General features: G+C 29.2%; 1 protein-coding gene across 1 annotated transcript in view; it reads right to left on the bottom strand.

Annotated features, from left to right (window-relative positions):
* The window catches only part of LOC113553987 (amyloid-beta-like protein), an 88081-nt gene that overhangs the window by 8606 nt on the left and 51931 nt on the right, over positions 1 to 27544 (bottom strand). Inside the window, exons 2-3 of the mRNA XM_026957602.1 lie at positions 2094 to 2279; positions 1661 to 1787 (exon numbers count right to left, since the gene is read on the bottom strand). Coding sequence (XP_026813403.1) covers positions 1661 to 1787; positions 2094 to 2279 — 313 coding nt within the window. The remainder of the gene's footprint in view (positions 1 to 1660; positions 1788 to 2093; positions 2280 to 27544) is intronic.

Genomic DNA, 27544 nt, shown 5'->3' with positions numbered 1-27544 from the left:
TAATTATTTATTTTTGTGAAAACTTTTTATATGTAGAAAAAGACGTATTTAATATATTTTTATTATATTGGTAAATGAGCTTAAATCAGTACGATTTTTAAAAATATTGTAAAGAGGCTGATTTTTAAACTTTTTTACTAAAAGCAAACTATCGGTAGTCGATACAACTGTTAAAATTTTTTGTAAAATGTCAGTGATACGAGATTGAAGTTCTCTATCCCTCTCCATGTTATTGGGAAGATAAATTGTTAACTGTCCAAGATCTGCGTGAATTTCCCAACTTGATGTTTTCTAAATTCGATTTAATACAAATAAAGTGATTTCAGTTGCATATGTTTTTTCATGTAAGTTGCCTAAAGGTTGCAAAATATAGGTAGGTACAAATGTTGTGCAAATTCATGGCTTGGCGGGGGAGGGCACTTTACGTAAATGTTAGTGATCAACGATTTTATCAAAGTTTGCTCATCAAGATAGTTTTTTGATTTATATAAATTAATTAAATAATTTATTATTGTTTTCAAATTTAATGTGACAGAAAATCACTAATCTATATACAAAAGTAAGCAAAGCGAGATATATGAAAAATATTCTGTCAGGTTTTTACTATTCATATTAACGGTTAAATAATATTACTATAATATTATATTCAAATTATATTTAATACAAATTTTTATTTTTAAATTTTAGAAATAAATCAGTTATACATAATCTATATAGAATATTTAAATGACGATGATAATATTAAGACACAGTTTATTGTATCTATTTTTGTCTATTTCTGGGAAAATTGAAATTATAGTTATATTTAATAAATACGAAAACTATAAATAATAATATTATTATGGGCGTTTCATCGTTAAATTATAACTGTAACAGAAGTAGTTAATTTAATTCCACGTTCGCTGTCCAACGTAAATATGTAATTCTAATTATCAAAACAATATTAATGGTTTTGTTCATTTTTAATTATTTATTATTATTATTTTGATACTAAATATAACTGAAATGTTCTACGAGGTTTTATTATCGAGATATTTTTTTTTTCTCATCTATCTTGTGTTTATAGATAGATAAATGTTTATAGTTAGTATTGCAGGTAACTTTAAATAATTTTATTAAATTTTTATTTTTGTTTATACACCATATATTTCTGTATTTTACAATATTAAATTAAATAGTAACTATAGTAGAAATAAAAATAAAAGTAATAAGAACCGACAATATTTCTGATAATTGAGATGTCATAATAAAATCAATTATTTTTGCTAATGCTATGGTATAGTTTCTCTGCATCCACTACCAATACAATTACAAAACGTCTGATTCGGTTTTTTTTCAATTCAGCATTTTGAGCATAGAAAAGCTTTTGAAAAGGTACTGCCAATCAGTAAGCCCGCTAAAGTCCAAATACTCGGTGTAATTGTAAGTCAAGACAAGAAATGGTGGCGCGAGAGAGCTAATCAATCACGGGAATAAGGAATGAGAGCCATAAAAGACTGTAAATCGACGAACTCGGCTGCGATGAGTGTGGGAGGAGGGTAGGATCAGTATTAAAGGGAGATTTACAGACGAGAGAAATTATGGTCAAACAAAAACGGCAGCAGTTTAATCTCATGTCGGTTGAAGGGTTTGCGATAAATAAACCTTCGTGAACACTTACCGAGACATCTGTACGGTTTCACCCAGTCCGTGTGCTTGCATTTGTTGAATCCCATTTTACACCAGTTACCGATTTTTACGTAATGGCTGGATTCCACTATATTGGTTATGTCGTTTTTGGGGTAAACCTATAACACAATAAATACACTTTTAGATAATTTTGTTTTGAGTACAACATTTTTATGTAGAAGTATTTTTTTTGGTTTATATATATAATGCATTATTTTTAATATTGTTGTAAAGAAAATATTTTATTAATTTAATTTTTTTTTTAATCCTATTATAAAAAAAAAAGTATTTTAGTTATGAGTTTTAACCACTATAAAAGTAAAGCTCTATATTATACCATTACTTGTTATTACGGGCAAGGGCTCAATTATTAATAATAAATAAATAATTTTCGTTTTTCAAAAAGCATACAAACGTATTCTTACTTTTTTACAGTAGTCCAAAATGTCAACTTTTTCCTTTAAGCATCCAACTTTGCGTTTCGTGTCAGACGTCCATCGACCGTTCTCTGACATGTACTGGCTATAGTATGGGGTATCTGATTTCGCATCGCACAGCACAGCCACTTGAGGCTCAAAGTGTACCGGTGCAGGACCATCAGCACCTATGCCCTAAACAACATAATATAAACAAACGGGTTGTATTAAAACATTTCTATAAGTTAACAAATTATTCGACAAAAACATTGATATTCTATTACCATATAATATAGGTACATAATATTATTGATACTATATAATTTTCAGGTAATGCGGAAAATTTAAGATGGTAAAGTAGATCGCGGTATGCGCACAGGCAAAACCAATCAGCGGTATCCTATAAAGTTATATAATTATTAATGCTCATATTATATTGACTTGATAAAAATTTAAAAAAAAAATTAAACATTTGAGTCAAATGATTTAGACACTAAAATTAATTGTACATTTGATTCTAAAAAGTATCGAGAGGTAATCTAAGTTACTCGATTTCAACGTAGCGTAAAATTATAAGAAATAACATATATTATAACTAGTGCTCGGAAGTTATAGCACTAAAAAAATTAATTTTTAGCGCTTAAATATGCCTATAAAAACAATAATATCAGCGCTATAAATAGCACTAAAAATTGGAAAATATGCAAAATAAAATTTTCAACAAATTTTTTTAAACGTGAAATTTAAGATGTATTTAATTTTACAGATTTTTAATGTTTTTTGTAGAATATGATAGTAGGTATCAACAGGAATACGACTGCAGCACGATAATACAACGAATCCAATGATATTGTGATAGTACGATGTGATTGACATGATTTTAAAACAAATCAATTTGTTTTTGTTCACATATTCGTAGGTGGCTGTTTGGTAGGTTAACTAAATTTAGTTTTTAAAAATATGCCTATAAACAGAATTTATAACTCCAAATTAGCAAAATAGCAGTAAAAACCGTAAATATGCAAAAAATAGCAAAATAAAATTTCGTGTATGACATTAGAGAAGTGTGAAACATATTTGTATCTTACTTTGGATGTTCTAGGACGAACCAAGAAAAATATGCATTTGCTAGAATTTCTGAGCCCTGATTATAACGCACATGCAATTACCATACAATTATAATTATATTATTATTTATTTGCTGTGAGTGGTGATGATGCGTGATCACCATCCACAACGACATACATATATTTATATCAGGTATACAATATATGTTTTACCGTTGTCTTTGAACATTTTTGGTGTCAAGTATTATAGGCGTCTCTCGTATGTGGTGTATCATCGCATTCTATTGTACACCGTGGGCGGCGGCACAATCGGACGGCGCGCACGCGAAAGACGTCCGGGTGATGGTTTAAAACGACATCAGAAGAATCGATGTATATTGTGTAGGGATCGGTAGGGTTCTGGGAGAGGCGTGCGAGATGTAATATGATGCACTCGATGAGCTTAAATTGTCAACGGCCGACAGAGATGGCGAGGATGTGTGAAATATTATAACGAAATGGTGGACGACAAGTGAATGATGTGACAGTGTGAAAAGGTAAGAGGACGAGACACTGCATGATGCGTGGTTTGACGTACGGCGTGCATTTATTACCGCAGGTATGAGATATTATTGCGAAATGGCAGACGACAAGTAAAACACGCCGATTGGATACCCCGCAGGATGGTGCTAGTCAGCGGTATCGTGGCGGAGCAACTCATAAAAATATACGTTTATACACCTAACTGTTTCATACGATCGGATTTGGACATACAGAGTAATATTATACTAATACATAGCTAGATATACTGTTGGTAAACATTAATAATCAAGTTCAGTGGCAGTGTTCATGTATACATCGAGAGTAGTGTTTGCGCTACGGTGGGTATGGGGTAGAAATGGTGCTGAACAACATCTTTCAACAATTATCTGAAGGTTATACAGATTTAAGTTTAATATATTCCATTTTTCCCCTATTATCGTAACCTTTCCTGATGTTAAGCCTCAATTTTGTATAGGTATACTTATCATGAATTGCATTTTTATTATAATATGAAATATCTATTGTGTTTGGTGTATCACGATTACGAGTACGGGTGTTTAATATTTAATATCTAATATCTAATATCATAATATCTACAGTATACTCATACATTATAATTTATTATACACTGTATGCATATAATTGTCAATAATTACATTTGGTTGTGTTTGTTAATCAATGCTTTATTGATAGTTTATTACATGTTCGTTTTAAAACACGACTGCGACAATGTAAGAGACGACCAAAATAATAAACAATCACACGTTTATAATGCTGAACCTAAGCTATCATTATTAAATCGATAATCGAAATATTTGAATTCACTTTGCCTCGAATGAAATTTTATAATAAAATATGACTATTGAATTAGTTATATCTACAGTAGTACCATACTGTAAACGCATGTGCGTACAAAAGCGCAAAATGAAAACGAACACGAAAACGAATGCAAACCTTTAGAAAATATAATACAGAGCTTTTGATTTTTAAAGATTTAAACTATGATACTTTATGGTAATATTTATTATTTAATATATGATTGTTACACAACGAGAATTAAACACAAATCTTACTGCTTCTAATTTGAAAAAAAATAAATCAAAATTTTGAACTACACTGTCCATAAGGAGCTATTTGAATATTAAATTTAACTTTTCAGATTGTTCTGTGGACCCGGCTTTAATGCTCGTGAATAATACACATTAGTCGATGATGAATTATATTGAGTTTTATGCCACTATTTGTTAAATTATACATCTGTGATGTCTAACGAGAGTTATTATTTTTTTTTATTTCAAGGTTAGACATATATTTTTTCTTATTCATGGAAATAATTTAAACAAATTAATTTTCTATAATAACGACATAGGACACTTTTAGTGTATGTGATCGTTGCATTTAATAAATAATAACACGGATATACATATTGTGTATATATTATACACAAAGCGTGATGCCTTATAATATTATTAAGTAGTTTATGTCACGGAGTTGAGTTCTTGTGGTGAATATTGTATTCGGTTAAACTTTGTAATTGTATGAATTATACTCATTCAGAATATTAATATTAACAACCGATTTGTTGTAATTTTAAACTTGTAGATAGTTAGGTATTGACGTATACTAAAATAAAACTCAGTGTATTTGTTCCTATATTAATTTATAATAAATTCATAACCATAATATATATATATATTATGGTATATTTAAATGATTCAAAAATATTTATTGTATTGGTATATATTGGAGTAATTTAAATTTATTTTATGGGGTTAGTCAACTGAAATGTTTAGCTTAAAACTTTTCGATTGACGAGAGGTTGTCGGATTTGACTATTGGACCGTCTTTTGAGTTAGATCATCTTGAATTCTTGCTTACTGTTTAAAACCTCTTTGTACTAACTACGTGTGCAGTAAAGTCTGCCGACTAGATATTATAACTATGGCGGATGGTGGCGACGATGCCGCATCAACGTCTCATGTTTTTTTCGGTTCTAATCGGGAACAATAACCCGAACACGCAGTGACAGCCGGAGAGGATGTACGGCAGGTTAAAGATAGCTGCCCTAGTTGTTTCTCGTGTTTCCGTGTCGTTAAATAAGTCGCTCTAACCAAATGCAATATCATGTTGTGCATGAGAATGATCAATGCGCACGCGAAGAGATTATAATAATAATGTAAACTGTTGTATAAGACGGAGTAATAACAATTATTTTTCGAACTCGAATTGTTGCAATGAGATTCCTCCTAGGTAATGTGTTGTGATGCATGGAAGGCTGTATAGTACAGAGAGGTCATTAATTGGTTTTCAAAATACGAAGTAACCTTCATCTCTATGTATTACAATACATATCATCATGTCTCTCGCATAACACAACCAGTAACCACTATAGCTATGGTATGGATTAAAATTCCACGATATAACAGTATTATATTATACATAATACATAATAATATTACACAAGATTCGTGGTATGAGGTGAGGTGAATACAGTGATAACAATATGTGCACAACAAATGGTTAATTAGATATTGCTGATGTCTATAGTGTGATATACATATATTCTATACACAGAATTCGATAGAATAGATTCCCATATTGTTACAGATGAAAGTTTGATTTTTACATTTAGTTTATTGTTATGATATGTAAATAACTGATGATCAGAGCATGTTAATTTTTACTAAAACTATGGTGTATTATGTGCCTTTGGTGATCGAAGAGATGATGTTTTTAGATGAGTCAGGTTAATATTAAAATTAATAATATATTATGAAATTTTTTTTTATTCTCGGATCTTAATAATTTGATTAAAATTATCTAAATAAATCATTTTAATTTATCAATTATGCCGTATTATTTTCTTGTTAACTATAACGATAAATTTAAATACTATTTATAAAAATAAGTTTCACACCATATATTTTACTTGAATATTCACATAAATGGTTTTATTCGAATGATTGACGGTTATAAGTACGCATATTATTTCATTAATGTCATGGTGTAAGTTAAAACTGTATGCGTTTGTTTTTAAACCATTATTTTATTTATAATTTTAATGACGAGGCAAACGTATTATACAATTTTTCTACTCTCTTTACCAATGTATGTTATTAGCTGATTTATCTAAATTTGTAATATTTACATATACTATTTTACTATAATTTTAATTAGTTATTAATATCTTTAGTATTATTAACTTAGAATAATTCTATTAATTTGTGTTCAGTAATACCTACACATAATGCCTGCGGTTTGTAACTTTTATATTTTAATGTAATACATTTGTAAAAACAAAAATAGGTCTTTGTCTTCATTTAATAATTACAAATTATATTTTATGTAAATATCAGCTGGGAAGTATTGATAGTGTCATGAAATAGTATCGTGGATTATGCATTGTATATAGGTGCCGAATTCGTCGTTAATAGGAATTCAAGATTTCGGGGCCAATCTTAATGTCATTAGCTCGGCGAAGGCTTTTACTTTATACCTCTGCACTGATGTAATAGGCTCGTTACATTGCCGTTTTGGCGCTAATGACAAGACTGTTTCGACCCATATAATACTATTATTATTACATTTTGTCGTCTAATCTATACTCGAGCGAGCCGAATTGTGCTATCGTTCGATAATATTATATTACCAGTACTACATACGTGCGCATAATACACAATAACATAACCACAAACGTCGAGGTCAATTTTTTTTCCATTAAGGATAAAGTTATGGTAATGATTTAAGGGTATTAAGTGGTTCTATTATAAATAATACAATTAATTGACATTTTCAGGGGGTATTACAATTTTAAGAATATAAAATTTGTTTTAATACGTTTTGTAAAAGTAGTTTACAAGCTGTGTAGAAAAATTCTCTAGAAAAAATAAATTTCTAAACTTCAAAATATGTTGTTACAGATCAGTAGTGATAGTAACTGCGATACAGTTGCATTATTATGCGCGAAGAATATTTACGTGAATGATGAATAACATACTCCGAACAAAATATGCAACCATAACTTGTATTGGATAGAGTGTGGATAACATAAAAAATATTATTTTTATACCGAAAATTTGGTTTACAGGGTTTCCCGGTTGTCGGCATAATAATTGTGAGTATTATGTATTACGTGAACGAAATAATTTCAAACGTACCAAACTATTATACCGTACGTCATATAATGCGTATTGCGCTTATATTATTATTATTTATTATCAAGGAATGGAGAAAAACGCGTGCTTCGCGGTTGTGAAGACTGTGGTTTAATAAAAATGCATTGTCGAATTCGATCGTTTACATTTTCTTTGGCCACTGCTTTCGCATCAAAGAAAAAATAAATACACTATGTGTGAAATCATTATCGGGTCGTTGAAAATTGAATTTCAAGTATTTGGTTACGAGAAAGAGCTCTCTACTTCGCAAAACTACATTATATTATAATAGTATATATTTGGAAAAAAAAGAGAGGAAAACGGTAAGAGCTCTTCTTAGTCACTTTCATCTTCGTCTGTTCGTGTGCGTATCAATATATACACGATGTGTATGGATTTCATAGCGGATAACGATCTGAAACATTAACCTTATAAATTGTATACATAACGGACTCAAAGTTTCAACGTAATGATTTTCGTAATTTATTTATAGTTTTTTTTTTTTTTATAATTTTAATCAGTAGCCATTCTGCGGAAGTGCGGAGGTAATTTAAAAACATTATACTTTCGTAAATAATTTCGCAGGGTTGTAATAGGACAGCGTTTAGTTATGTGTTAAAATAGCATCGTAAAAATTGAATTATTAACAAACGATCTCTCAAATAACACATTAAGTATTTTAGCAACAGTCATTAATGGGTCGTGAATATTTAAACCAACCGAAATAATGGAAAAGCGGAATAATTACTATTATCTTTATGGATGAGAGAGAATTCACGCGTTTTATAAAATATTATAACACGACGTGTATTTTGTCCTGCCATTACCACGGTCGATAATAAATAAAACTAATAATTTAAATATTATAATTGATATTATATGCAAACATGTAAGATAATTACACGGAGTATTTAAATACGATATAGTATATAATTGTACATATTTTTTTTTTTTGTGTGCGTGTACTTCATACATCGCAATTGTATAGGTGAGAAATAACATAATATATTTAATAATAAAATGTACATAAGGAAAACTTTGTTAAATTATGAGAAGGGGAGATAAATCTAATAACCATTTTTTTTTATCGTGTAAGCTATATGAAATTAATTTGTTTTTATAATAAAATGCAAAACTTATAATAATATAAAAATCTTCATAGTTATAACAATCTGTATATAGAAACTTACAAGGCTTTTAACCATAAATTAAGATAATTAGTAGTAGTGGATTTAACAATTTGATACTATACAATTCCATACTCAATACATAAAAACAATATTTAGGCTTATATAATATTTTTTTAATATTTTGAATTTACTTAGGTATTTAGTTGTTCATAGTAATTAAAATTTAAAAAATGTTCCGATTTAAATTCTTTATATAAATACCGTTAATTTTTATCAAATAAAAATATTTTTAATTATGTCGTTTTAATTAATAAAAACACAAAAAACATTCTAATACGGTATACTAGTTAATAATTGTAACGTTATAGCGTTTCAAAGTTAAATACGGGTTTTTAGATGTTTTTATGATACGACTTACGTGTAAATGATTTATTTTATTTTCATTATTTTGTAAAAAAAATAAAAAAAAAAACTATTTAATAAAAATTTATCACACTCCGAAATTTTTCATTTTATGTGATCAGATACTTCCATAAATTTACCACTGATTAAGTGTGAAAAAGGATTAGATGTCGGGAACTCATAGTCTACAATTTAGAACGTTTTCACAAGGAATAATATCGTTCTACTGTCAGATGTATTTAATACTAATGAATAAACAAGAATTATCATTAAATACGGTATTTGCCATTCGGACTTTTTCCTTGTACGTGACATATAACAAAGTTATGTACCATAGTAAACAGTCATCGGGAAAAGTCACCAAACATTGAGAGCGCTTTTGTGTGTGTCCTTGCGTATTTACATTCGATTAACAGTGTATAGGTAAACATGGTTATACAATTTCCGTTTTGTCGTTAAAACGATGTTCGTATTGACGATCAAATCGTCAGTGTAATGGTCATGTTTATGTAACGGAAAAAGTTCAATAAAAAATACATTTTATAAGTCGTAGGTAGACAAAATAATTAAAAAGAGGACAACCGTTATAGAAATGGCAAGTGTATATATAACAAGTTTTTGTAATAGTGGTTGAAGAAGGGAGATGTTTATATAAAAAAATATTTTCCGGATTGATGGGATAAGACGAAGTAGACATTTCTGTCACACGTAAACCAGCTTTTATTTATGTGTCAGTACCGTTGAAAATGGATGATTGTCAACCATTCATTAACTTTATTTATAAAGTAAACAATGTTATGGTATATATTATATACTATATATATAATATTATACAAGACAATTTTCCTGATACTATAAAATTGAATTATTTTTTCGATATCCTTTCAGTATATTAAAACTCCTCCCGTATAAATCTATTTAGTTTTCAATAAAATGTCTCGAGAATTTAGACGATCATATTAACAGACATATAGCTAAAGTTGGGGCATTTCTATGCTGCTAAACGATAATCTTTTATCTACTTTTTTATATGCTACTGAAAAATTACTTTGAAGTATTAAAAATATATATAATATAACACTTTTTAAATATACGTACATGACGAGCTGTGTTTACTATTTAAAATGAAAATTAATCTAAACTAGGACATTCATTTTTTTTAATTAAAAAATACATCATACATACAATTTATCAAGCAAAAAAAAGTTTACTCATTTTCAATATTTTTCTCTTTTTAACTTCTATAGTTTACATACATGAAATATTTTTAAAATATCACACAATATATTTAAAAACTATAATTAAAATGGTATGGGTCATTTTATTATTAAAATAAAAAATATTGACAATATTACATAAAATTTGGTTAAATTATAATTGTATAATATTTTATTACGAACAATTGGGTTTTTTTTTTAAATAAATAACAGTCTATTTAGAATGTCTGTAGATAGATTCTGACTAATTTCCAAGACTATCAAATAAACTGTTAAATATTGTAACAAAATAAAAATAGATTATAATGTTTTGTTAAGTTCAAAAATATGAGTTTTTACATTCTAACTAAAATTAAAAAATTTCTTACATTTATTCAGTATTTTAATAGTTGTAATATTTTCGTAAAACAGAAATTATATTCTATCGATATATATATATACCTATACTATTATAGTGTTATACGCATGGGTGAACTGTGAGCACATACAATATAATAATACATAATACTATTGATAAAATGACAATATGAAATGTTGTATTATAACAAAGTATTTTCATATGCGGAGGTATCTATTATTTTCTTTATGTAAATTTTAATTTAAAAAAAAAATGCATACAGTATATACATTTTTATAAGTATGTTATAACGTATGATGACATTTTTATGTAATAAATATTAATATGGGTATTAACAGTTTACTTATTTTATTAATAAATTAATATATGTTAACAATAAAAAGTTGTTAAATTTTTATATTTCATTAATTTTGTTAGTAAAAGTAAACTGTGAGAATAATTGTTTTAAATTAAAATAATTTTGTGAATTTCTATTAGTTGTTTATGTAATAAAATAAAGTAATTAATAAATATGTATCATTATTAATATTTCTTTATTACTTACATTAAATTAATTTTAAAATATAGGATGTTTTTAAATTTAATTCTAGTTAATATGAAAAATTAATTATTTTTAATACAAATTATTTAAAAGTGTTAATAAAATATTGTACATTTATAATTAAATTTGTTTTTAAAATAGATTATACGCATAGATATACAGTTATTTTTAGAAAACCAATAAACCACTTAATAAAACTCTAAGTACAAACAAAGTATATTTATTTAAATAAAATATATCTAATTTTACAGGAAGGATAGTATTAATTAATTATTGAACGGTTTAGTTCTTCTACACATTAATGTACCTATATTGCCTATATATTACGCCGTTTTATATTCTATGCTAAAAAAAGTTGAATTGAACAAGGAGACTGTGCTGGAAATAATTAATCTTGCTTTGATAATTTAAACACAGTAGTGTATTTATTTAATATTACAACAAAATTAAAGGATAAATAAAAATATAACATAAATTATCACGAATCTACTGCTTTTTATAATTCAAAGATTTCTTTTAAAATTAAAAAATGTTTAGTTAAGCTATTTTTATTGAAACTATTTATTGAACTATAAACGATCGTCATAATTGAAATAAAAAGACTGAATCTATTGAACAAAATTAAAAAGAAAAAAAAGTAACTTCCACTAAAATAGTTTTAAAAGATTTTGATATACACAGTTTAATTTGATTTACACAATTTTCAACAAGAGCGCTGCGAAGTTTTGAAATCTATAATATGTGTAAAAAAACAGTTCGTCCAACACGTGTGTTTTCTTTTTATCAAGATTCAATATTTTGAAACAATCACGAACAAAACCATAAGATACTGTATAATGTATACCATATAATATAATATTATTATAACAAAGTTGCCATTGATTATTACGATACACATTTTATCGATCGTGCTGTTTTTAGATCAACTCTTCTGTAAGTAATATTTTTTATGACCACTCGCCATGGTAATAATAACCTTATAAGTGAGGTATTAGTGGTTATGCAGTTTTTTGTAACTGTCTAAAAGTATATTCAATGTCAATTTCACAATGTTAGTCAATCTTATTTTATGTTTTATATTGATCGCCTGTCGGCGGTAATAGTGAATATGAACTATTTTATCGCGTGTTGTTTTCGAAAGGACAAGTAATCGCGTAGAAAATTTTTTATTAATTGTGCTAGTACAACAGTACTCTAACGGGTAATAACATTGACACCGTTTATTCGTATAATGCAGCTCAATGTATTTTGGAGTATACGTATAAAAACTACTGCCCACAATATTATTGGTGTTGGTTCTCGAGGGTCCAGATTTTTTATTCATGTAAAATTTCCGAAACAATTTCCCCTTATAAATAACTACAGACTATTGTAATTTAATATATTTACATACCGTAAAAGTCTGCTATTATACCGTAATGAGGGACGAGTATGAAGTATTATTCGAGATGTCGACGGCACGCGTATATTGATGACGGAACGATAGGAGCATAATAATAATCACCAAGTGCTCCTGGACGTTTGCGTATCGAAGTCCTTTTTTCGTTTTATATTCATATTATTGTCACGTATATTGCTTATAATAATAATATTAATAATGATGATGATAATAAAAATAAAAATAATAATAATTATTATTATAGTATCATTCGGATCTGCTTGATTGCAACGTACATCGGTAGTGATGGTATTATTATCGTACGCGCACGCACACACGCTTGCATGCATGCGACTATACCATAATGACATATATATATATATACATATCATTACGCCGTATATGCGTGCGCTACATCGTCGTCCCCTGTCGTTGTTTTATACGCGTTATATAATATATTATCTCTGACCTTAGTCACCCCAGTGTCACGTCTACCCCTAGATCACACACACACACACAAATAAATTTACACGCAATATATATATATATATACGTAGGTATCCCGAGATCTAGCCACTCTTTATCCAGCCAAGGTTGGCCCGTCGTCGTTTATCGCGTCCGTTTCGTCGTATATAACATCGTGTCGTACAATAACGACGGGAGACCGGGTAATTTCGCCTCAACCACCGCCGCCGCTGCCGCCGCCGCCGCCCGTAGGAAATCAATAGCGAGCGGCGCTTTGCTCAGACAACGACGGTCGCCCAGCGCAAAATAATGCCAGACACACGCACACAACCACACGCCGCTACCACTCCGGAACAATACTCTAACACACACACACACACACACACACACACATGCACACATTCGTACGCACGTTTTGTATAATAATAATCACGTGTGTGGTAAAGTTTTACATTGACGTTAGTTTGGTATTAAATTCGTATTAATAGCGGTCCAATCGTATATACAACACGTTTCTTATCGATTTTTGTACGCGCGCCCGTTTTCCGATCCCCGCGAGCTATATCATATATAACTATATAAGACGATTGTTTAGCACTCTTGCAGCATCGTGCTTTAGAAACGAGACAATCACAATCATTATGCATCGTCCCCGGGATAATAACCAGCTGTGACAATAATCACGGATAAAACGCGATCGCGAGTGCGGCTTAATGTATACGCCGCACACCGTCGCAGGAGGGTTTACGATCATCTCTACAAAGCTCGACATCGTTAAGGCAGGTATATTATGTCGATTTATGCGGAATCTATACGATCGTTTGTGTAAAATCGCCGAACTACAATAACTGTTGACGCATAGGTATGTAAAATATATTTTTTTTTTCCATTTCTATGGCCAGAACTGACAAAAGCGTTTTTGAACGAGTATGCGTGTATTATGTGCCGCGATTCGTTAAACGGACATGGCAATAATACACGAATACATATACATTTATGCATATATATATATATATATATATATATATCAACATACGAACAAGAAATACGCGAAGTGATAAAAACGAACAATAAAAGATTATTACGCGGACCAATTGAATGGGGTACGTTAATTACGTTTATTTTTTTTGTGTCGCGAACATAAATGTGAACGGATGTTTGATACTAAATTTATACTTTTTTGCTAATTTCCCTTAATTATTTCGATTTTGTACGTTTATTCGGATTCAGATAATATATATTACACTTCTTAAATACACGTAAATAGGAATATTAATTCTCCTAAACAAATTCAATCAACTGTCACAGATGCGTTAACGATTTTTTTTTATTTTATAATTTAATTTCGAATAATTAATTTTACTTTTTCATTTATTTTAACGTGTCATTTGTTAAAAAATATGAGAGGTATGAGCTCGTAAAATCATCGCGGGATTGAATTATGATGGTTAATTAAAAGAGAAAATTGGAAAATGATTCGCAAACTGTATTATTCTGTTTCGTTCGCCAAAAGCAATTGTTGTGTAATTGGTGTTCAAATTGCTTGTTGTTTTATGACAAAAACGACGTTGTTTCTACTACCTAACTGAATTAAACTTTCTCTCTCTCTCTCTATATATATATACATATATTATGTATACAAATTTTTTACAATAATATATTCGTAGTTTATGTATCTGTTTCGTTGAAAAAAAATGTAATCAAACGAGTTAACATATAACGATAACAGTAATAATATTATTATAATCATAATTATAATTTATGGATTGTTCATTACATTATTGGATAATAATTATTATATTGGTTGTCAAGAGTTCATAATCCGTGAATTATAAATTTATATTTGTTTTTATTGTCAATCTAACAACGGAGGGCATTTAGAAAATGTATCAAAAATTTACATGTTTTATTAAATTATGATGTATAATATATTACTCTATGTAACATAATATCTTTATCATTTTTTTTTATAATATGTAACTTATAAAAGTTAAACTCATAGTTCTAAGCAATTATGTTTTTTTTTTCAAACTTCTACTCTAAAATAACTACAACATATTTAAATCATTTATATACATATTGCCTTTATTATAATATTATAATATTTAAATTTTAAATTTTCACTATACACAGATACATAAAATAATGATATTATTATGATTAAGCCATTTAACATTTTATAATTTATTTAACACCGGGCATGAGTCAGAAATAAAGTATCTACATATATGATATGTAGGTACATAACCATGCGATCGATACATTTTTTTTCGTATTATATAATTTATTATTCATAAGAAGTCATAAATTAAATGTAACATTGATATTTGAGTATAATTTATTAAAAAGTCCTTTAATATTCATCTGTATTCTTCTACCTTTGTATTCATTATTTTTTTTATAAAAGTATTAGGAATTGCTTAATGTAGGGAATAGGGATAGGAAATATTTATAAAATCAATAACGTCGAAAATAATGCGAACGAAACTCTTTTGTGTATACCTAATCGAATTTCATTTATTCCTACCGTAGTTGGTATCGAAATGATATATATGTATTTACGTCGAGCATATTATTATGTGTTTATTCTCGATATCGTCTTATTATTTTCATCACGAGAAGTAACCGCATAAAGTCTTCCTATTTATTTGTGTAAATAAATTTGCATACACAATAATATAACATGTTCATCACACGTATTTGGTCATGATAAAAAAAAGAAAGAACCTACCACGGTGGCTATACAGCTCATTTCGACACAAGGTCCTAATGAGGTTTATATTAAGTTCGATGTTACTGTTTCATGTGACCTCTACACGTGTTTAAGGACGTGTTTTATTCTGTCGACTAAGCCACGTCATTGGACCACCACAGATGTATTCGTTATAGGTAGGTACGAAGTAGATAAGGAATCAAAAAGAAAAAGAAACATGGCCACCGCCTGCAGTGTAACACTGACCAGACTTACATGCAGTCGCATTGAATAATAACAACTCCGTATTATATTATATTTATTAGTAATGTATATATGATATAAGCGTTATGTGGAATAGGAGTGAAAAAACGTGACTGCCACACGTAAATTTAGCCGAAGATTACAATTTCTTCGCGGAATGTCGAGCTTGTATTATAGGTATATATGGCTTAATATTTTATATTGTTCTACAAAACCGTTGCTCCACATAAACTTCCCTCGTAGTAACTCTTCCAGATTTATTGCGCTGGCCCAACGTTGAAACCCAATTAAAAGCCAAACAATGGCTGCCACCACCGCCACCGTTAGAAACATATATATATACACAATTTCCATTTATTATTCCCTAGTCACATCCATCTACCGGTAGCGGCAAAACCCTCTCTGCCTCGTGCCTTATCCACCCTCATCACCTGTAGGGCTGTAGCACGACCACTGCCACCAATCTTACTTCACGCCTCTCATTCTTAAGATAAGCTCGTTTTTGTTTCAGGTGTATAAGCGTGGTTTTTATCGGTTCACTCACTCTTTCTAACTCGGTGTATATTTGAGTGTGTGAGTGTTTATTTTATTTTTGATGAATTATCCTTCTGTGATAAAGACGGACAGAATTTTTCCAAAGCCAAGGGATTACTGGAGAGATTTATAAATAAAGGACCAATTTTTATTATTATATATATATATTTTTTTATTTTAATAAAACCGAATCCACCGGTTACGGGGAATTCCCAGGGCCATGTATTATATACAGTCGACTCAATTAAAAACAATCAATTATGTCTACCAAAATACGCGGTGTTTATATATGTCCTACAAAAAAAAAAAAAAAAAAACCGGCCTCACGTAAATGGCACACAGGGGTATTGTTAAGGGAGAGAAGTGAAAAATTGTAAAGGTGGAGTATTTTATATTTGTTCATAATTTATATTCGTCGCCCGAGCTCGATGCGAATAACGCAAATGAAAGTACATTCCACCTTCACTAAACTATATGAATTTATCTAGCCCATTTAAAACGGTGAGGGTGGGATAGTGGGTTGAACATACATTGTTTGTTATATATTACGAAAGTAATTCGTTTAGGTAGCATATGGATTATTGTTGTCGTTTCTTGTATACGTTATTATCGTATTAACAAAAAAAAAAAAAAAAACCACTTCTCTACATCATTGTGAAAAATCACATAAAAAATGTAAAACTACTATCATGTTTTTTGTAGTCAGATATAGATATATACATAAAATAGCTTAGTATAATTTTAAACGAATTAACTAGGTATTAGAAATTGATTTCGGAAACAAATTACTGGAATCAGTCAACTATTCTTGTTAAACATCGTAATATACATACGTTGTTTTAGATTATAACACATTCTAAACCTATTATTATTTGAGTTTGAAATTAATTTATTAAAAATTATGGATTATACCGAATTAAGATTAACTGACATAATAGTTCCGTTTTTTGTATAGTATTCTCACATTCTATTCTTTTTCATTGATTTTTCCTTTACATTTTTTTACTGCGATTCAGTGTTTTTAACTAAACTTTTTAAAAATGTAAAAGCCTCGTCCACCGATCGATTGACATAACTTATGATCCTATTCAATCGTTAGGCATCTAATAAGAAAACAGAATTAGAATTACATAGAATTTTCTTGTGAGGGGAAAAAAGTTTCATTTATATATAGATATGAGTAGTTCGTCGTTTCTTCTTACTATTAGATCGGTACTATTGCGGTGGGTATTGTATAAGTATTATCTACGATAACGAAAATGTTTATGGTCGTAGTTTTCACGGCAATTTCGCATAGTTTGGCCATTATAATCATTTTGAAATATCAGAAAAACCTTTTAATTTGTAATACTCTGTTTAAATCCATTGATACCCATAAAAAATATAATCGCTTTAGTTTTCAGTCGGACATAGTTTTTAGAGTTTTTATTTGTGTGTAGTACATTTTTATAATTTTAAATATGTCTGTTGCAATGTTTTCTTCGGGAAACATTCCATTCTAGCAAAAAGAAAAAAAAATATATAAGTAAACACAATATTGAAATAATTTTAAAATATAATATGACTGCAAACACTTTTACGTATATTTAAAGAAATGTAGGGTAGTCTGGAATGGACGTTTTGAAAACACTACTGCGACAAACATTAAGTTTTACGTACGATAAAAAAAGTTAAAAGTGGCTTTTAAATTATGCATATTTATAAAGAAAAACTTCAACCAAAAATTGATTAAGCTTTTCTTGATGTATAGAACTATTCATTGAAAACTTATTTCTAAGTTCATGACGATTAAGTATTCCGAAGATTTGATTATGTTATTTTTCTAAAAGTTTCTAGAGAAGTAAGTTTTAATTAATTGTTTGTCAAAATATAAACACGGTCAATATTCTGATCTGAAGCTAAGAGGAGCGAATACTTGATAAAATTTTAATTGTCAATTAAATTCAATACTAAATTGTTGTTGTCAAGTAATTAGATTCTCTTTGAATGAAACGCAATTTTATGAATAATAAATTATTTCACTTTTTAATCATAAATTATATGTAAAAACTATTCATTTTACAGCTAATTAGTGTCTAGTTTCATTATTTATGATTATAATTTTTGGCATATTTATAAAAACTAACTATAATTGAGCTATAAAAATTAAAAAAATAAATATGAGTTTATAACGAGTTAACAGAAAAAGGATTTTAAAAAGATATAGAATTAATATATATATATATAGAAAAAATGTATTAAAGAATATAGCTATAGAAACGATATAACAATGTTTTATGGAGAAATCCACTCATTGCTCATTTATTATAAAAAATGTTTTACATAAGGCGTGATAAAATATATAAAAATTATACATAATGCCTCGTTAATTAATTTTGTTGCTACCTACACATGTTTTATTTAAAATAAAAGAGGAACTTAATTTGGAATAAAATAAATAGAAAATGACACTTAATAGTAGTATGCTTTAATCTAAAATTTAAATGCAACAAATACTGACAAAATAAAAAATCTATATTAGCCCAAAAGAGTAAATACTATGTTATAAGTAAATTTCATTGTTTACATATTTCTTGGTAGGATACTTTTTACGGAATTTCAAAGGGCATTAGAAAAGAAATTATCACTTAATTTAGGTACTATCAAGTACTTTATTTATTAAAGAGCTGCCTAAATTGAACTGATTTTTTATTCCGAAAAAATGTACCATCCACTTAAAATAGAGTTTAAAAAAGAAATTACGATACACAGAATAAATTATTTATTTTAATTTTACAAGAAATCATCGATTGTGCTCGAACAATAACGTTGATAAAAAAAAATTGCAATAATCTTATTTCAAAAATAATTTGATGGAATAATATATAATATCATAAGATATAATGTTACTCATAGAAGAAAGTAAAGGAAATAGATTTTCTCCACAGGCGTGCTTAACTTAACAACATAATCTCTTAGGATAGGTCTATTTTTATCTGCGGTGTTCATGATGTTCGTAGTTTTTTTGCTTTCAATAGAAGTGGAAAACAGAAAAAAGGTAACGAGTCGATTTAGGCAGACTGGAAAAAATAAATAGCGGTGGTAGCAAGAGCCATTCGATTAATTCATTCACTGTGTAGGTATCTGCCATTAACGGCCAGCTCGGTATTGCTGGATAGTCGTCCGTCATTCGGATTACGTTTTTTTTGTTGTTTTTTCCACTCTTTTACTTAAAAAAAAAATACATATAAACACAAAATAGATAATACAAACCTCGCCGGCAGCGGGTGGTATATATATATATATATTATGTAGGGCAGGCAATAGGCATATAGTCCGTGATATATGTGTACATTGAAATCGATTTCATCGACGACGACACCCTCTCATCCCTTCAAGTACCAATAACGGTCGACGTGCCATACGCATCCCTATATGTATTATATATTCCCCCCGGAAAAGTTTCTAACGCGCCCTGTTCTATATATTCCCATGGCTTACACCCACTCACCCGTTCCCCCAGTCTTCAGTAAAAACACGCGTGCTCGTATATAATACATATATATTATGATATTATATATAAACATAAATATCTATGATTTAAACACAGTAATTTCGCCATTCGTTGAGTTTATAATGTACTTATATATTATAACGTCATAAGATGTACAATTATATAATAGAGCACTACTACATCGTCGGTGCAATGTATATACCTATACTATATTGTAAGTGCCGTGTGTTGGGCGCGCGCGTGTCGATACGGTCGTTAATAAGTCGTTAATTAAATTGAAATCAACGTTGTAAACCTGCGCAACACCTGCATAATCTATCCGCCCGTTTAACCCTTTGCCGGAGGACGATCGCTTGTAGGATATGTGTGAAATTCAATTTTCCCATGAACGGCTGATGGCTAGAGACCGGGAGGGGGATAGATATACAGATTGTATTTTTCAAACGTCAAGAACTCGCTATACAACGACGACAAGACGATCGTCGGGATCGGTTCGACGAGAGTCTGATGAAGGGCGAAAGGTGGCGAAGGAGAGAAATCCGTGGAATTTAATTACCGCAAAATAATGTGTATCCTCGCTGTATTTGATGAGTATGTTGTGAGGGGGGAGGGTAATTGTGGTACGTGGGCGCTCAGGTGGAATGTGAGTAACCGATACGCACACTTATAGCTGATTGCTTCGCATACGTTGGTGTATTATACGAATAATACGTATAATATATTTACCAGTAGTGATATGTAAACTGGCAGTATACCAAAGTAGTGGAAAAAATATTTGTAGTGGTGGTTTGGGAGGGGGTGCTTGGGGGGATAAACCCCCAAAATCTTAATAAGCTTCTTCAAACAATACACGAGTCGTGATATATGCCACATATATTTATATATATATACTTAAACTTAATACATTTCTCCCACAGGATTATACTATGGTTATACTTATATAAAATATCTGCAGGGGACTGAAGCACCTCCTTAGGATTTTGCCTACTTGCGCTACTACATATAATATAACTATGTAAGAGATGAACTACCGCGTGTGAGTTGTATTCTGTGATCGACGGCTGTGTAGTTGTAGCAGCAGACCACGATACGGTATTCTGCTTCTTTGTCCTATACACTATATATGATTTCTGTTATTCTCTCTCATCTGTACCCTTTAAAGCGTGAAACCTCAAAAGCCTTTAAGGGGTTTCCGGTCGTCTCGCCAACTTGTATTTTTCCCACACGCTATACCACGGCCACTGCCTCTTCGCCGCCTATTTAGCGTATATGTGTGAACGGTTCTGTCTACAATAAGTACCTAGTTGCTGCAATGTCGAGGAAGTGTATAAAAAAAGTTTTTATCACCCCCCATAAAAATCGAAACTCTTCAGTGGTCGCCTCACATATATAATGACATTTTTATAGACCATCATTACTATCTGCACTATAGCCGCGATTGGAGGAGTTTTGTAAGAATTTGGTTGTTCGTAATGGGTCCGATATGGCGATATACCCGTACCTATAATAATACGTTATACAGGAAAGACGAAAATTCCGTAATTATTGTGTTCGGGAGGAATTATTATTTATGACTGTTGTTATTAAAATAACTCTTTGGTAGATTAACATATATTATACAGTGTATGCTATGAAAGTAGGTAAACGCGAGGTAGCTTCCGTGTTAGAGGAGGAGGATGGAATGTTATGAAAGGAGACTTTATTGGTTACACGATGTACTACGATTCTGAAATCAACACGGATTTCATTACATTTTTTTCAATCATGCAACGTTTATTTTAGTTATTGACTTCATTATAGTAAAACACCCCAAATATTATGATTTACAAAAAGAACATTATAAATGAATAAAACCTAATATAAATATTGAGTTATATATACAAATATGAAAATAAATAGATAAATATAAATAATATAAATATTTATTTAAGCGAATGCATTTATTAAAATTAACTCGTTTTTGTTTTAAATAAAAAAAGCTTTTTACGTAGATGTATAAGAAAAAAATATTCAATTAATTTATTATAATTTTTCTTGTAAATAATTTTGAAACGTTATACGTATCGTTTATCATCATACACATACGTAAAGCGAATTTTTTTGTGAATTTAAATTAATAGAATAAATGCTAACGCAAAAGTTTTTTTATTTAATTTTATATTTTAACTTTAAATGTAGGTTTATTTTTTATGTTATTTTATCTGAATGTTTGTAAAGCTATAATTTAGAAAATATTGTATAATTTTGATGTAGCATAAAAATTATTTAAATGATAATAAATGTATAGGAACTAGAAAAGAATTGAAATAAAAAATTTTCATACAAACGACTATAGTATTATGATTTTCTTAAACAGTGTGTTAATTTATTTTTATATTAAGCTAAGTAGTTAATAATTTGTATACACATTTGAATTATTATTAAAATAAAAAGAAAAAAAATATTATAAAAAACTATTAGATAGTAAGTAGGAGTTAAAACACATTTACCTTCACCCAAACCTATGTATCTATGTACATATTTAAATTTTTTAGTAAAAATATTTAACTACCAAGGTTAATAATATACGCAAACAATGTATTGGGTACACCATCCGTGCAGGTTAATGCGGTGTGATAATGACACGGCGTGTGACCTAATTTTTTTTAATGTTCAATTCAGAAGTGAGTTAAGATAATAGAAAAATTCTTCGTTTAATATTATGAATAAATAATGACAACAATTAAAATATTGTTTAAGATAATAGTGTGGATAGTGTTCTATACGATATACTATAGAAACATTAGGTAGGCTAATGGATACAATATAAGAAAAAAAAAGACTAAAAGTACGAGTAATTTAATATGATGTATATTTTACGTTATATATATTCAATGTTGAAATGTATTTGATTATACACATAAGTAATTTAAATGTGTTTATGAATTATATGATAAATATACGACAAATAAATTAATAGCGGCTAAAATACTATCCTGCACTTATAGATTTCGTCCTAATAGGCAGCGTACAGGGTCGAAAATATTTGATTTAGATTTCTATATCATAATTTATAACTTAACACCTTCACTCACCTATAGTACTAGTAATAAGTATAATATTAGGTTGAATACTCAAGACAAATTTCCACGGTAAATGACCGTAATATCGAGTTTGTAATTTATTATTCAAAATTGCATGTTCATCGTGCTATTATATATAATAACATCCTATTTCAACTATAATGACGCCGCGTAAACTATACAATAATATTGTAACGCTGGTCGTTAAAGCTTAATAGTATACGTTTAGAATGGCGGTGGACGTGGCGTTTGCAAAGGGTGCAGTGTATGTTTTATAACTACGTACGCCGTACGCGTTTTATATGCATTTAATACATATATTTTATTTATAATATTATACGATACGCTCATAAGTCTTTTATGATATTCTAATAGAACATGAAATCCAGTAACCCCGTGCGTTAATACAATGTCTATAGTGATAAATCTAGTGGTGTGCGATGCTCAACACGTAATAATAATAATAATAATAATATATAATTCGCAGTGCTCGTTTATAATATGTTTTATTATAGTTTTGACGAAATTTAAATGTCAGAGAGACTGGTCTAGTCATTAATAAATCAATAACTTTTTCATTAATATATATAATCATAAACTATTAAGTATATCGGATTATAATTATGCTTAATAACAAATAGTATATAAAATATTTTTAGTGTTTATGATTAAATAAATGTTAAATTATAGTTTTAATCAATTATTAGAATTCTTTAGGAATGTGGAGGTTTGCGTTCTCGGACTTTTATGCTATCGAATATTTGACCTTTTTCTATTATTTACCAGCATATCCATTTGTGCTCCAAACAGAGAATTGTCGACGAATTGATAAGAAAAACGACAAAGAAAAGTAAAAAGGCAAACAGAAAATTCATATTCAATTGTAATGCGTATTTTCTTTCGTTGTCTCCGCAATAACACCGAACACGAGTGCTCTCAAAAACTGGCTGATTGCCATGCGTTTGTCCGTTACGTATTGTTCAATATACACGCGTATATCACTACTACCATATTTTCTCCGTTTTATTATCTTAATAAATAAATATATAATATGTATGCACACATAAACATAAAAGCATACTCTTAAGTTTAGAACGGCGTGATAGAATTGTATTGGTTTTACAGCGATGTGTATTTTGTTTGTATATTTATTTTCCTTAAAATATTTTTGGATCATTGAAAAGTTCTAAAACTCCACATACAGGGAAAAACCGAGTAGAAACGAAGATGTAAATCTTACGAAATTGCTGGTTGTTTAATAATTATTATAATTTAAAGAAATAACGAATAACCATAAAATTAAGGTTATAGTGTGATACTGTTAACAATTTTGGGTAAACTGGTGTGTTAATAATCATTTTCGATTTTAAGAAACAATGATTTAAAATTTAAAAACACTCACACAATCACAATATTATTTGTTCTTAATATTCATTTTATTTTCTCGCAAAATCAATATTGTATAAGAGATTCAAAACTATGCACAGTAAAGACTAAAAAAAATATAATATTCACTTGTCAGTATTCTTTTACTTATTTTATAATAATATAAAACAACAAAGTATAAATTACTATGCAATGTTGTCATTTGCTTCTTATTATTTTTTCTACTGCCTCTGACTAAATATATTCGTCTGTTTTTAAGGTAATTGGAAACTTAGAGGACATCTTATCGTATTGCTCTTTTTTTTTAAATTTGTTTTTCCATCGAATAATTTAGTTCACCGGTCTAGGGGAAATGTTATTTTCTTCTTTTATATTTAATTTCATCTTCCGGTGTTTTCCAGTAATTTAATTCAACGACCCAAACACACTCCGTTTGATGCTATAAATCCAACGGTCGTAAAGAGGATTAGTTCTTTACGTTTTAGAAAAAAATTTATATATATATATATTTTTAAAGTAATCGCCCTTGTTAAGATAAATTATATGATAACAAAAAAATAATAAATTATGATATTAAAAAATAGATTTTGATTAATTGCTAAGGTGAAATTTAATCACCGCACCTACCGCGTTGAGAATAGCTGTATCATGTAAATTGAATACAGATCAAATTTATAGCCGTTAAATTTTACGGGATTTCACAATGGAAAGTATAAAAGTATATGTATACCTAATGCATAATTATTATTACCACGAATTTCTATTCGACTGCGCTATTCGTACGGGGGTCGTGATTTCCAGGTACGCGATTCTCCTCGCATACGAATCCGTGTACGTAATAATGATATTTTTATTTTACAATCACACTTTTTGGTTATACTATCCGTGTGAAATTGCCAATTTAACAGTCAACAGGAGTATACCCGACTTGTAATAAACCGATACATACGCGTATTTTGTGTGTGCATGCATATGACTGTAATTATAATAATATGATACAATATATGTCTTCCTATGGTATATATTTATTTTTATCTCAGCTGTTGTACAGCACGAGAATAATGATGGTGCGCTGGCGGACGTTCTTCTTTTTTAATTTAATTTTGATCCACATATACGTATACGCGCGTTGTAAGGTATTTTATATATATTTATTTACTGCAGTAATAGTGTATAGGAAATTAGTTTTAGGTTAGAGGAAAAATGGATTAGGTTTCTGTCCCGGGAGACGATTGTTAGGGAATATTTATATGGTTGTTCGATTTTTTTTCTTGCCCATACCGTATAATACTTACGTCCTACACACGTATTCTATATTGTATATTGTATGCCATCGCGTAAGGTCTCTTGAGAAATTTCAGTTTACATTAAACGTCATTTTCATTTCATGAGACCGTTCTCGCGCACGTGTTTATCAAATGTAAATTAAACCATACAAATAGCATTATGCTCACTGGCCGGTGTCGTAATAGCATAGAATAATAGTGTACAGTATACACATATTTCGGTAATATAATTATATGTTTTAACTGTCACCTAACTATTTGATATTTATATCCTCTGCGACAATATTATACACATTTTGCCAAAAAAAAAAAAATAATAATAATAATAATATAATAATAAATAAATAAATAAAAAAATAAATAGAAAATTATGAGTTAATGTTTGATGAACGGGAAGAGAGTTTTGAAGAACTCTGAAATTGATTTTCACAAAAAAGAGTCTGGGTTATCAGTTTTAAAAAATATTTTAATATACGTATCCGCGCACCGCGGTTCCAGATGAATGTGATTTAAGGTAATAGCAGAGACGTATTTAGGAATTTTGAGTCCCAGGTATCCAGGATCTAGGTACCGTATTATAAAAAAAAATGCTCTGCAAAATTCAAAATTTATCACCCGCGTCCCAAGCCCACCCTGACCCCCCTAAATACCTCTCTGGATATAATACTGTTGAAGAAGGTGTTCGAGTTTTTTTAATAAATCTGTTAGTGTCTTTTAGATTAATCCACACACCAAAATTGATTTTACCAGAGAACAATAGAGATGATATTTTTTTATGCAAGTTAAGCGAAATAAGTGCTCAATAATAAGGGATCGCTAATCGGAGTGATTTTTTTTTCTAATTATGCTTAATTATGTAAATCGGTACATTATGTATTATTTAAACAGTGTATGTAGATTAATGTTGTTCAGAATTTACCATATCACATGAGTGGTATTGAGATAACTAATTTATTTATAACGGACACTTTACATTTTTTAATCATTATACATTGCATCCCGTAGTACACACGATTTGTTTAATCACTATAAAATATTGGTTGTGCTTTGATATAATATGTACACGAATAACAAACCGAATTAAATTGTAATTAATTGATAAAGACGGTCCGGGGGGAAAAAAAAATCAGACATTAAAATTATATACGTTTTAGCAAGCTAATAACACAAAAACCAGCACCATGATTATATATTATAATATATAACGGAGTTAATAACACTAGTTATATAGAAAATTCTTAACAGCCCAAGGGGAAATTGCCTTCGCACCAATCGTTTCAATGCACCCCGTTCAGTCATATTCTTTTCATCTACTTGAAATTATGTTCTCTTTGTGTACATTTTTACAGTAAATACATATATAATGTACTGTTATACGGTGCTTTGTATTTCACGGACGATAAATATTTTTACTTCCACACTAACGGGTTCTCTGTTTATAAAAATAATAATTATAAGTCTACAAAAATATTTCGCTTCGGAAAGTTTTACTTTATGTAATGTGTAATA

Source organism: Rhopalosiphum maidis, chromosome 2 (assembly GCF_003676215.2).
Source record: "Rhopalosiphum maidis isolate BTI-1 chromosome 2, ASM367621v3, whole genome shotgun sequence".
In the NCBI taxonomy this organism is placed as follows: domain Eukaryota; kingdom Metazoa; phylum Arthropoda; class Insecta; order Hemiptera; family Aphididae; genus Rhopalosiphum; species Rhopalosiphum maidis.
The sequence above is the reverse complement of the archived record's forward strand: the minus strand, read 5'-3'. Positions and strand labels throughout refer to the sequence as shown.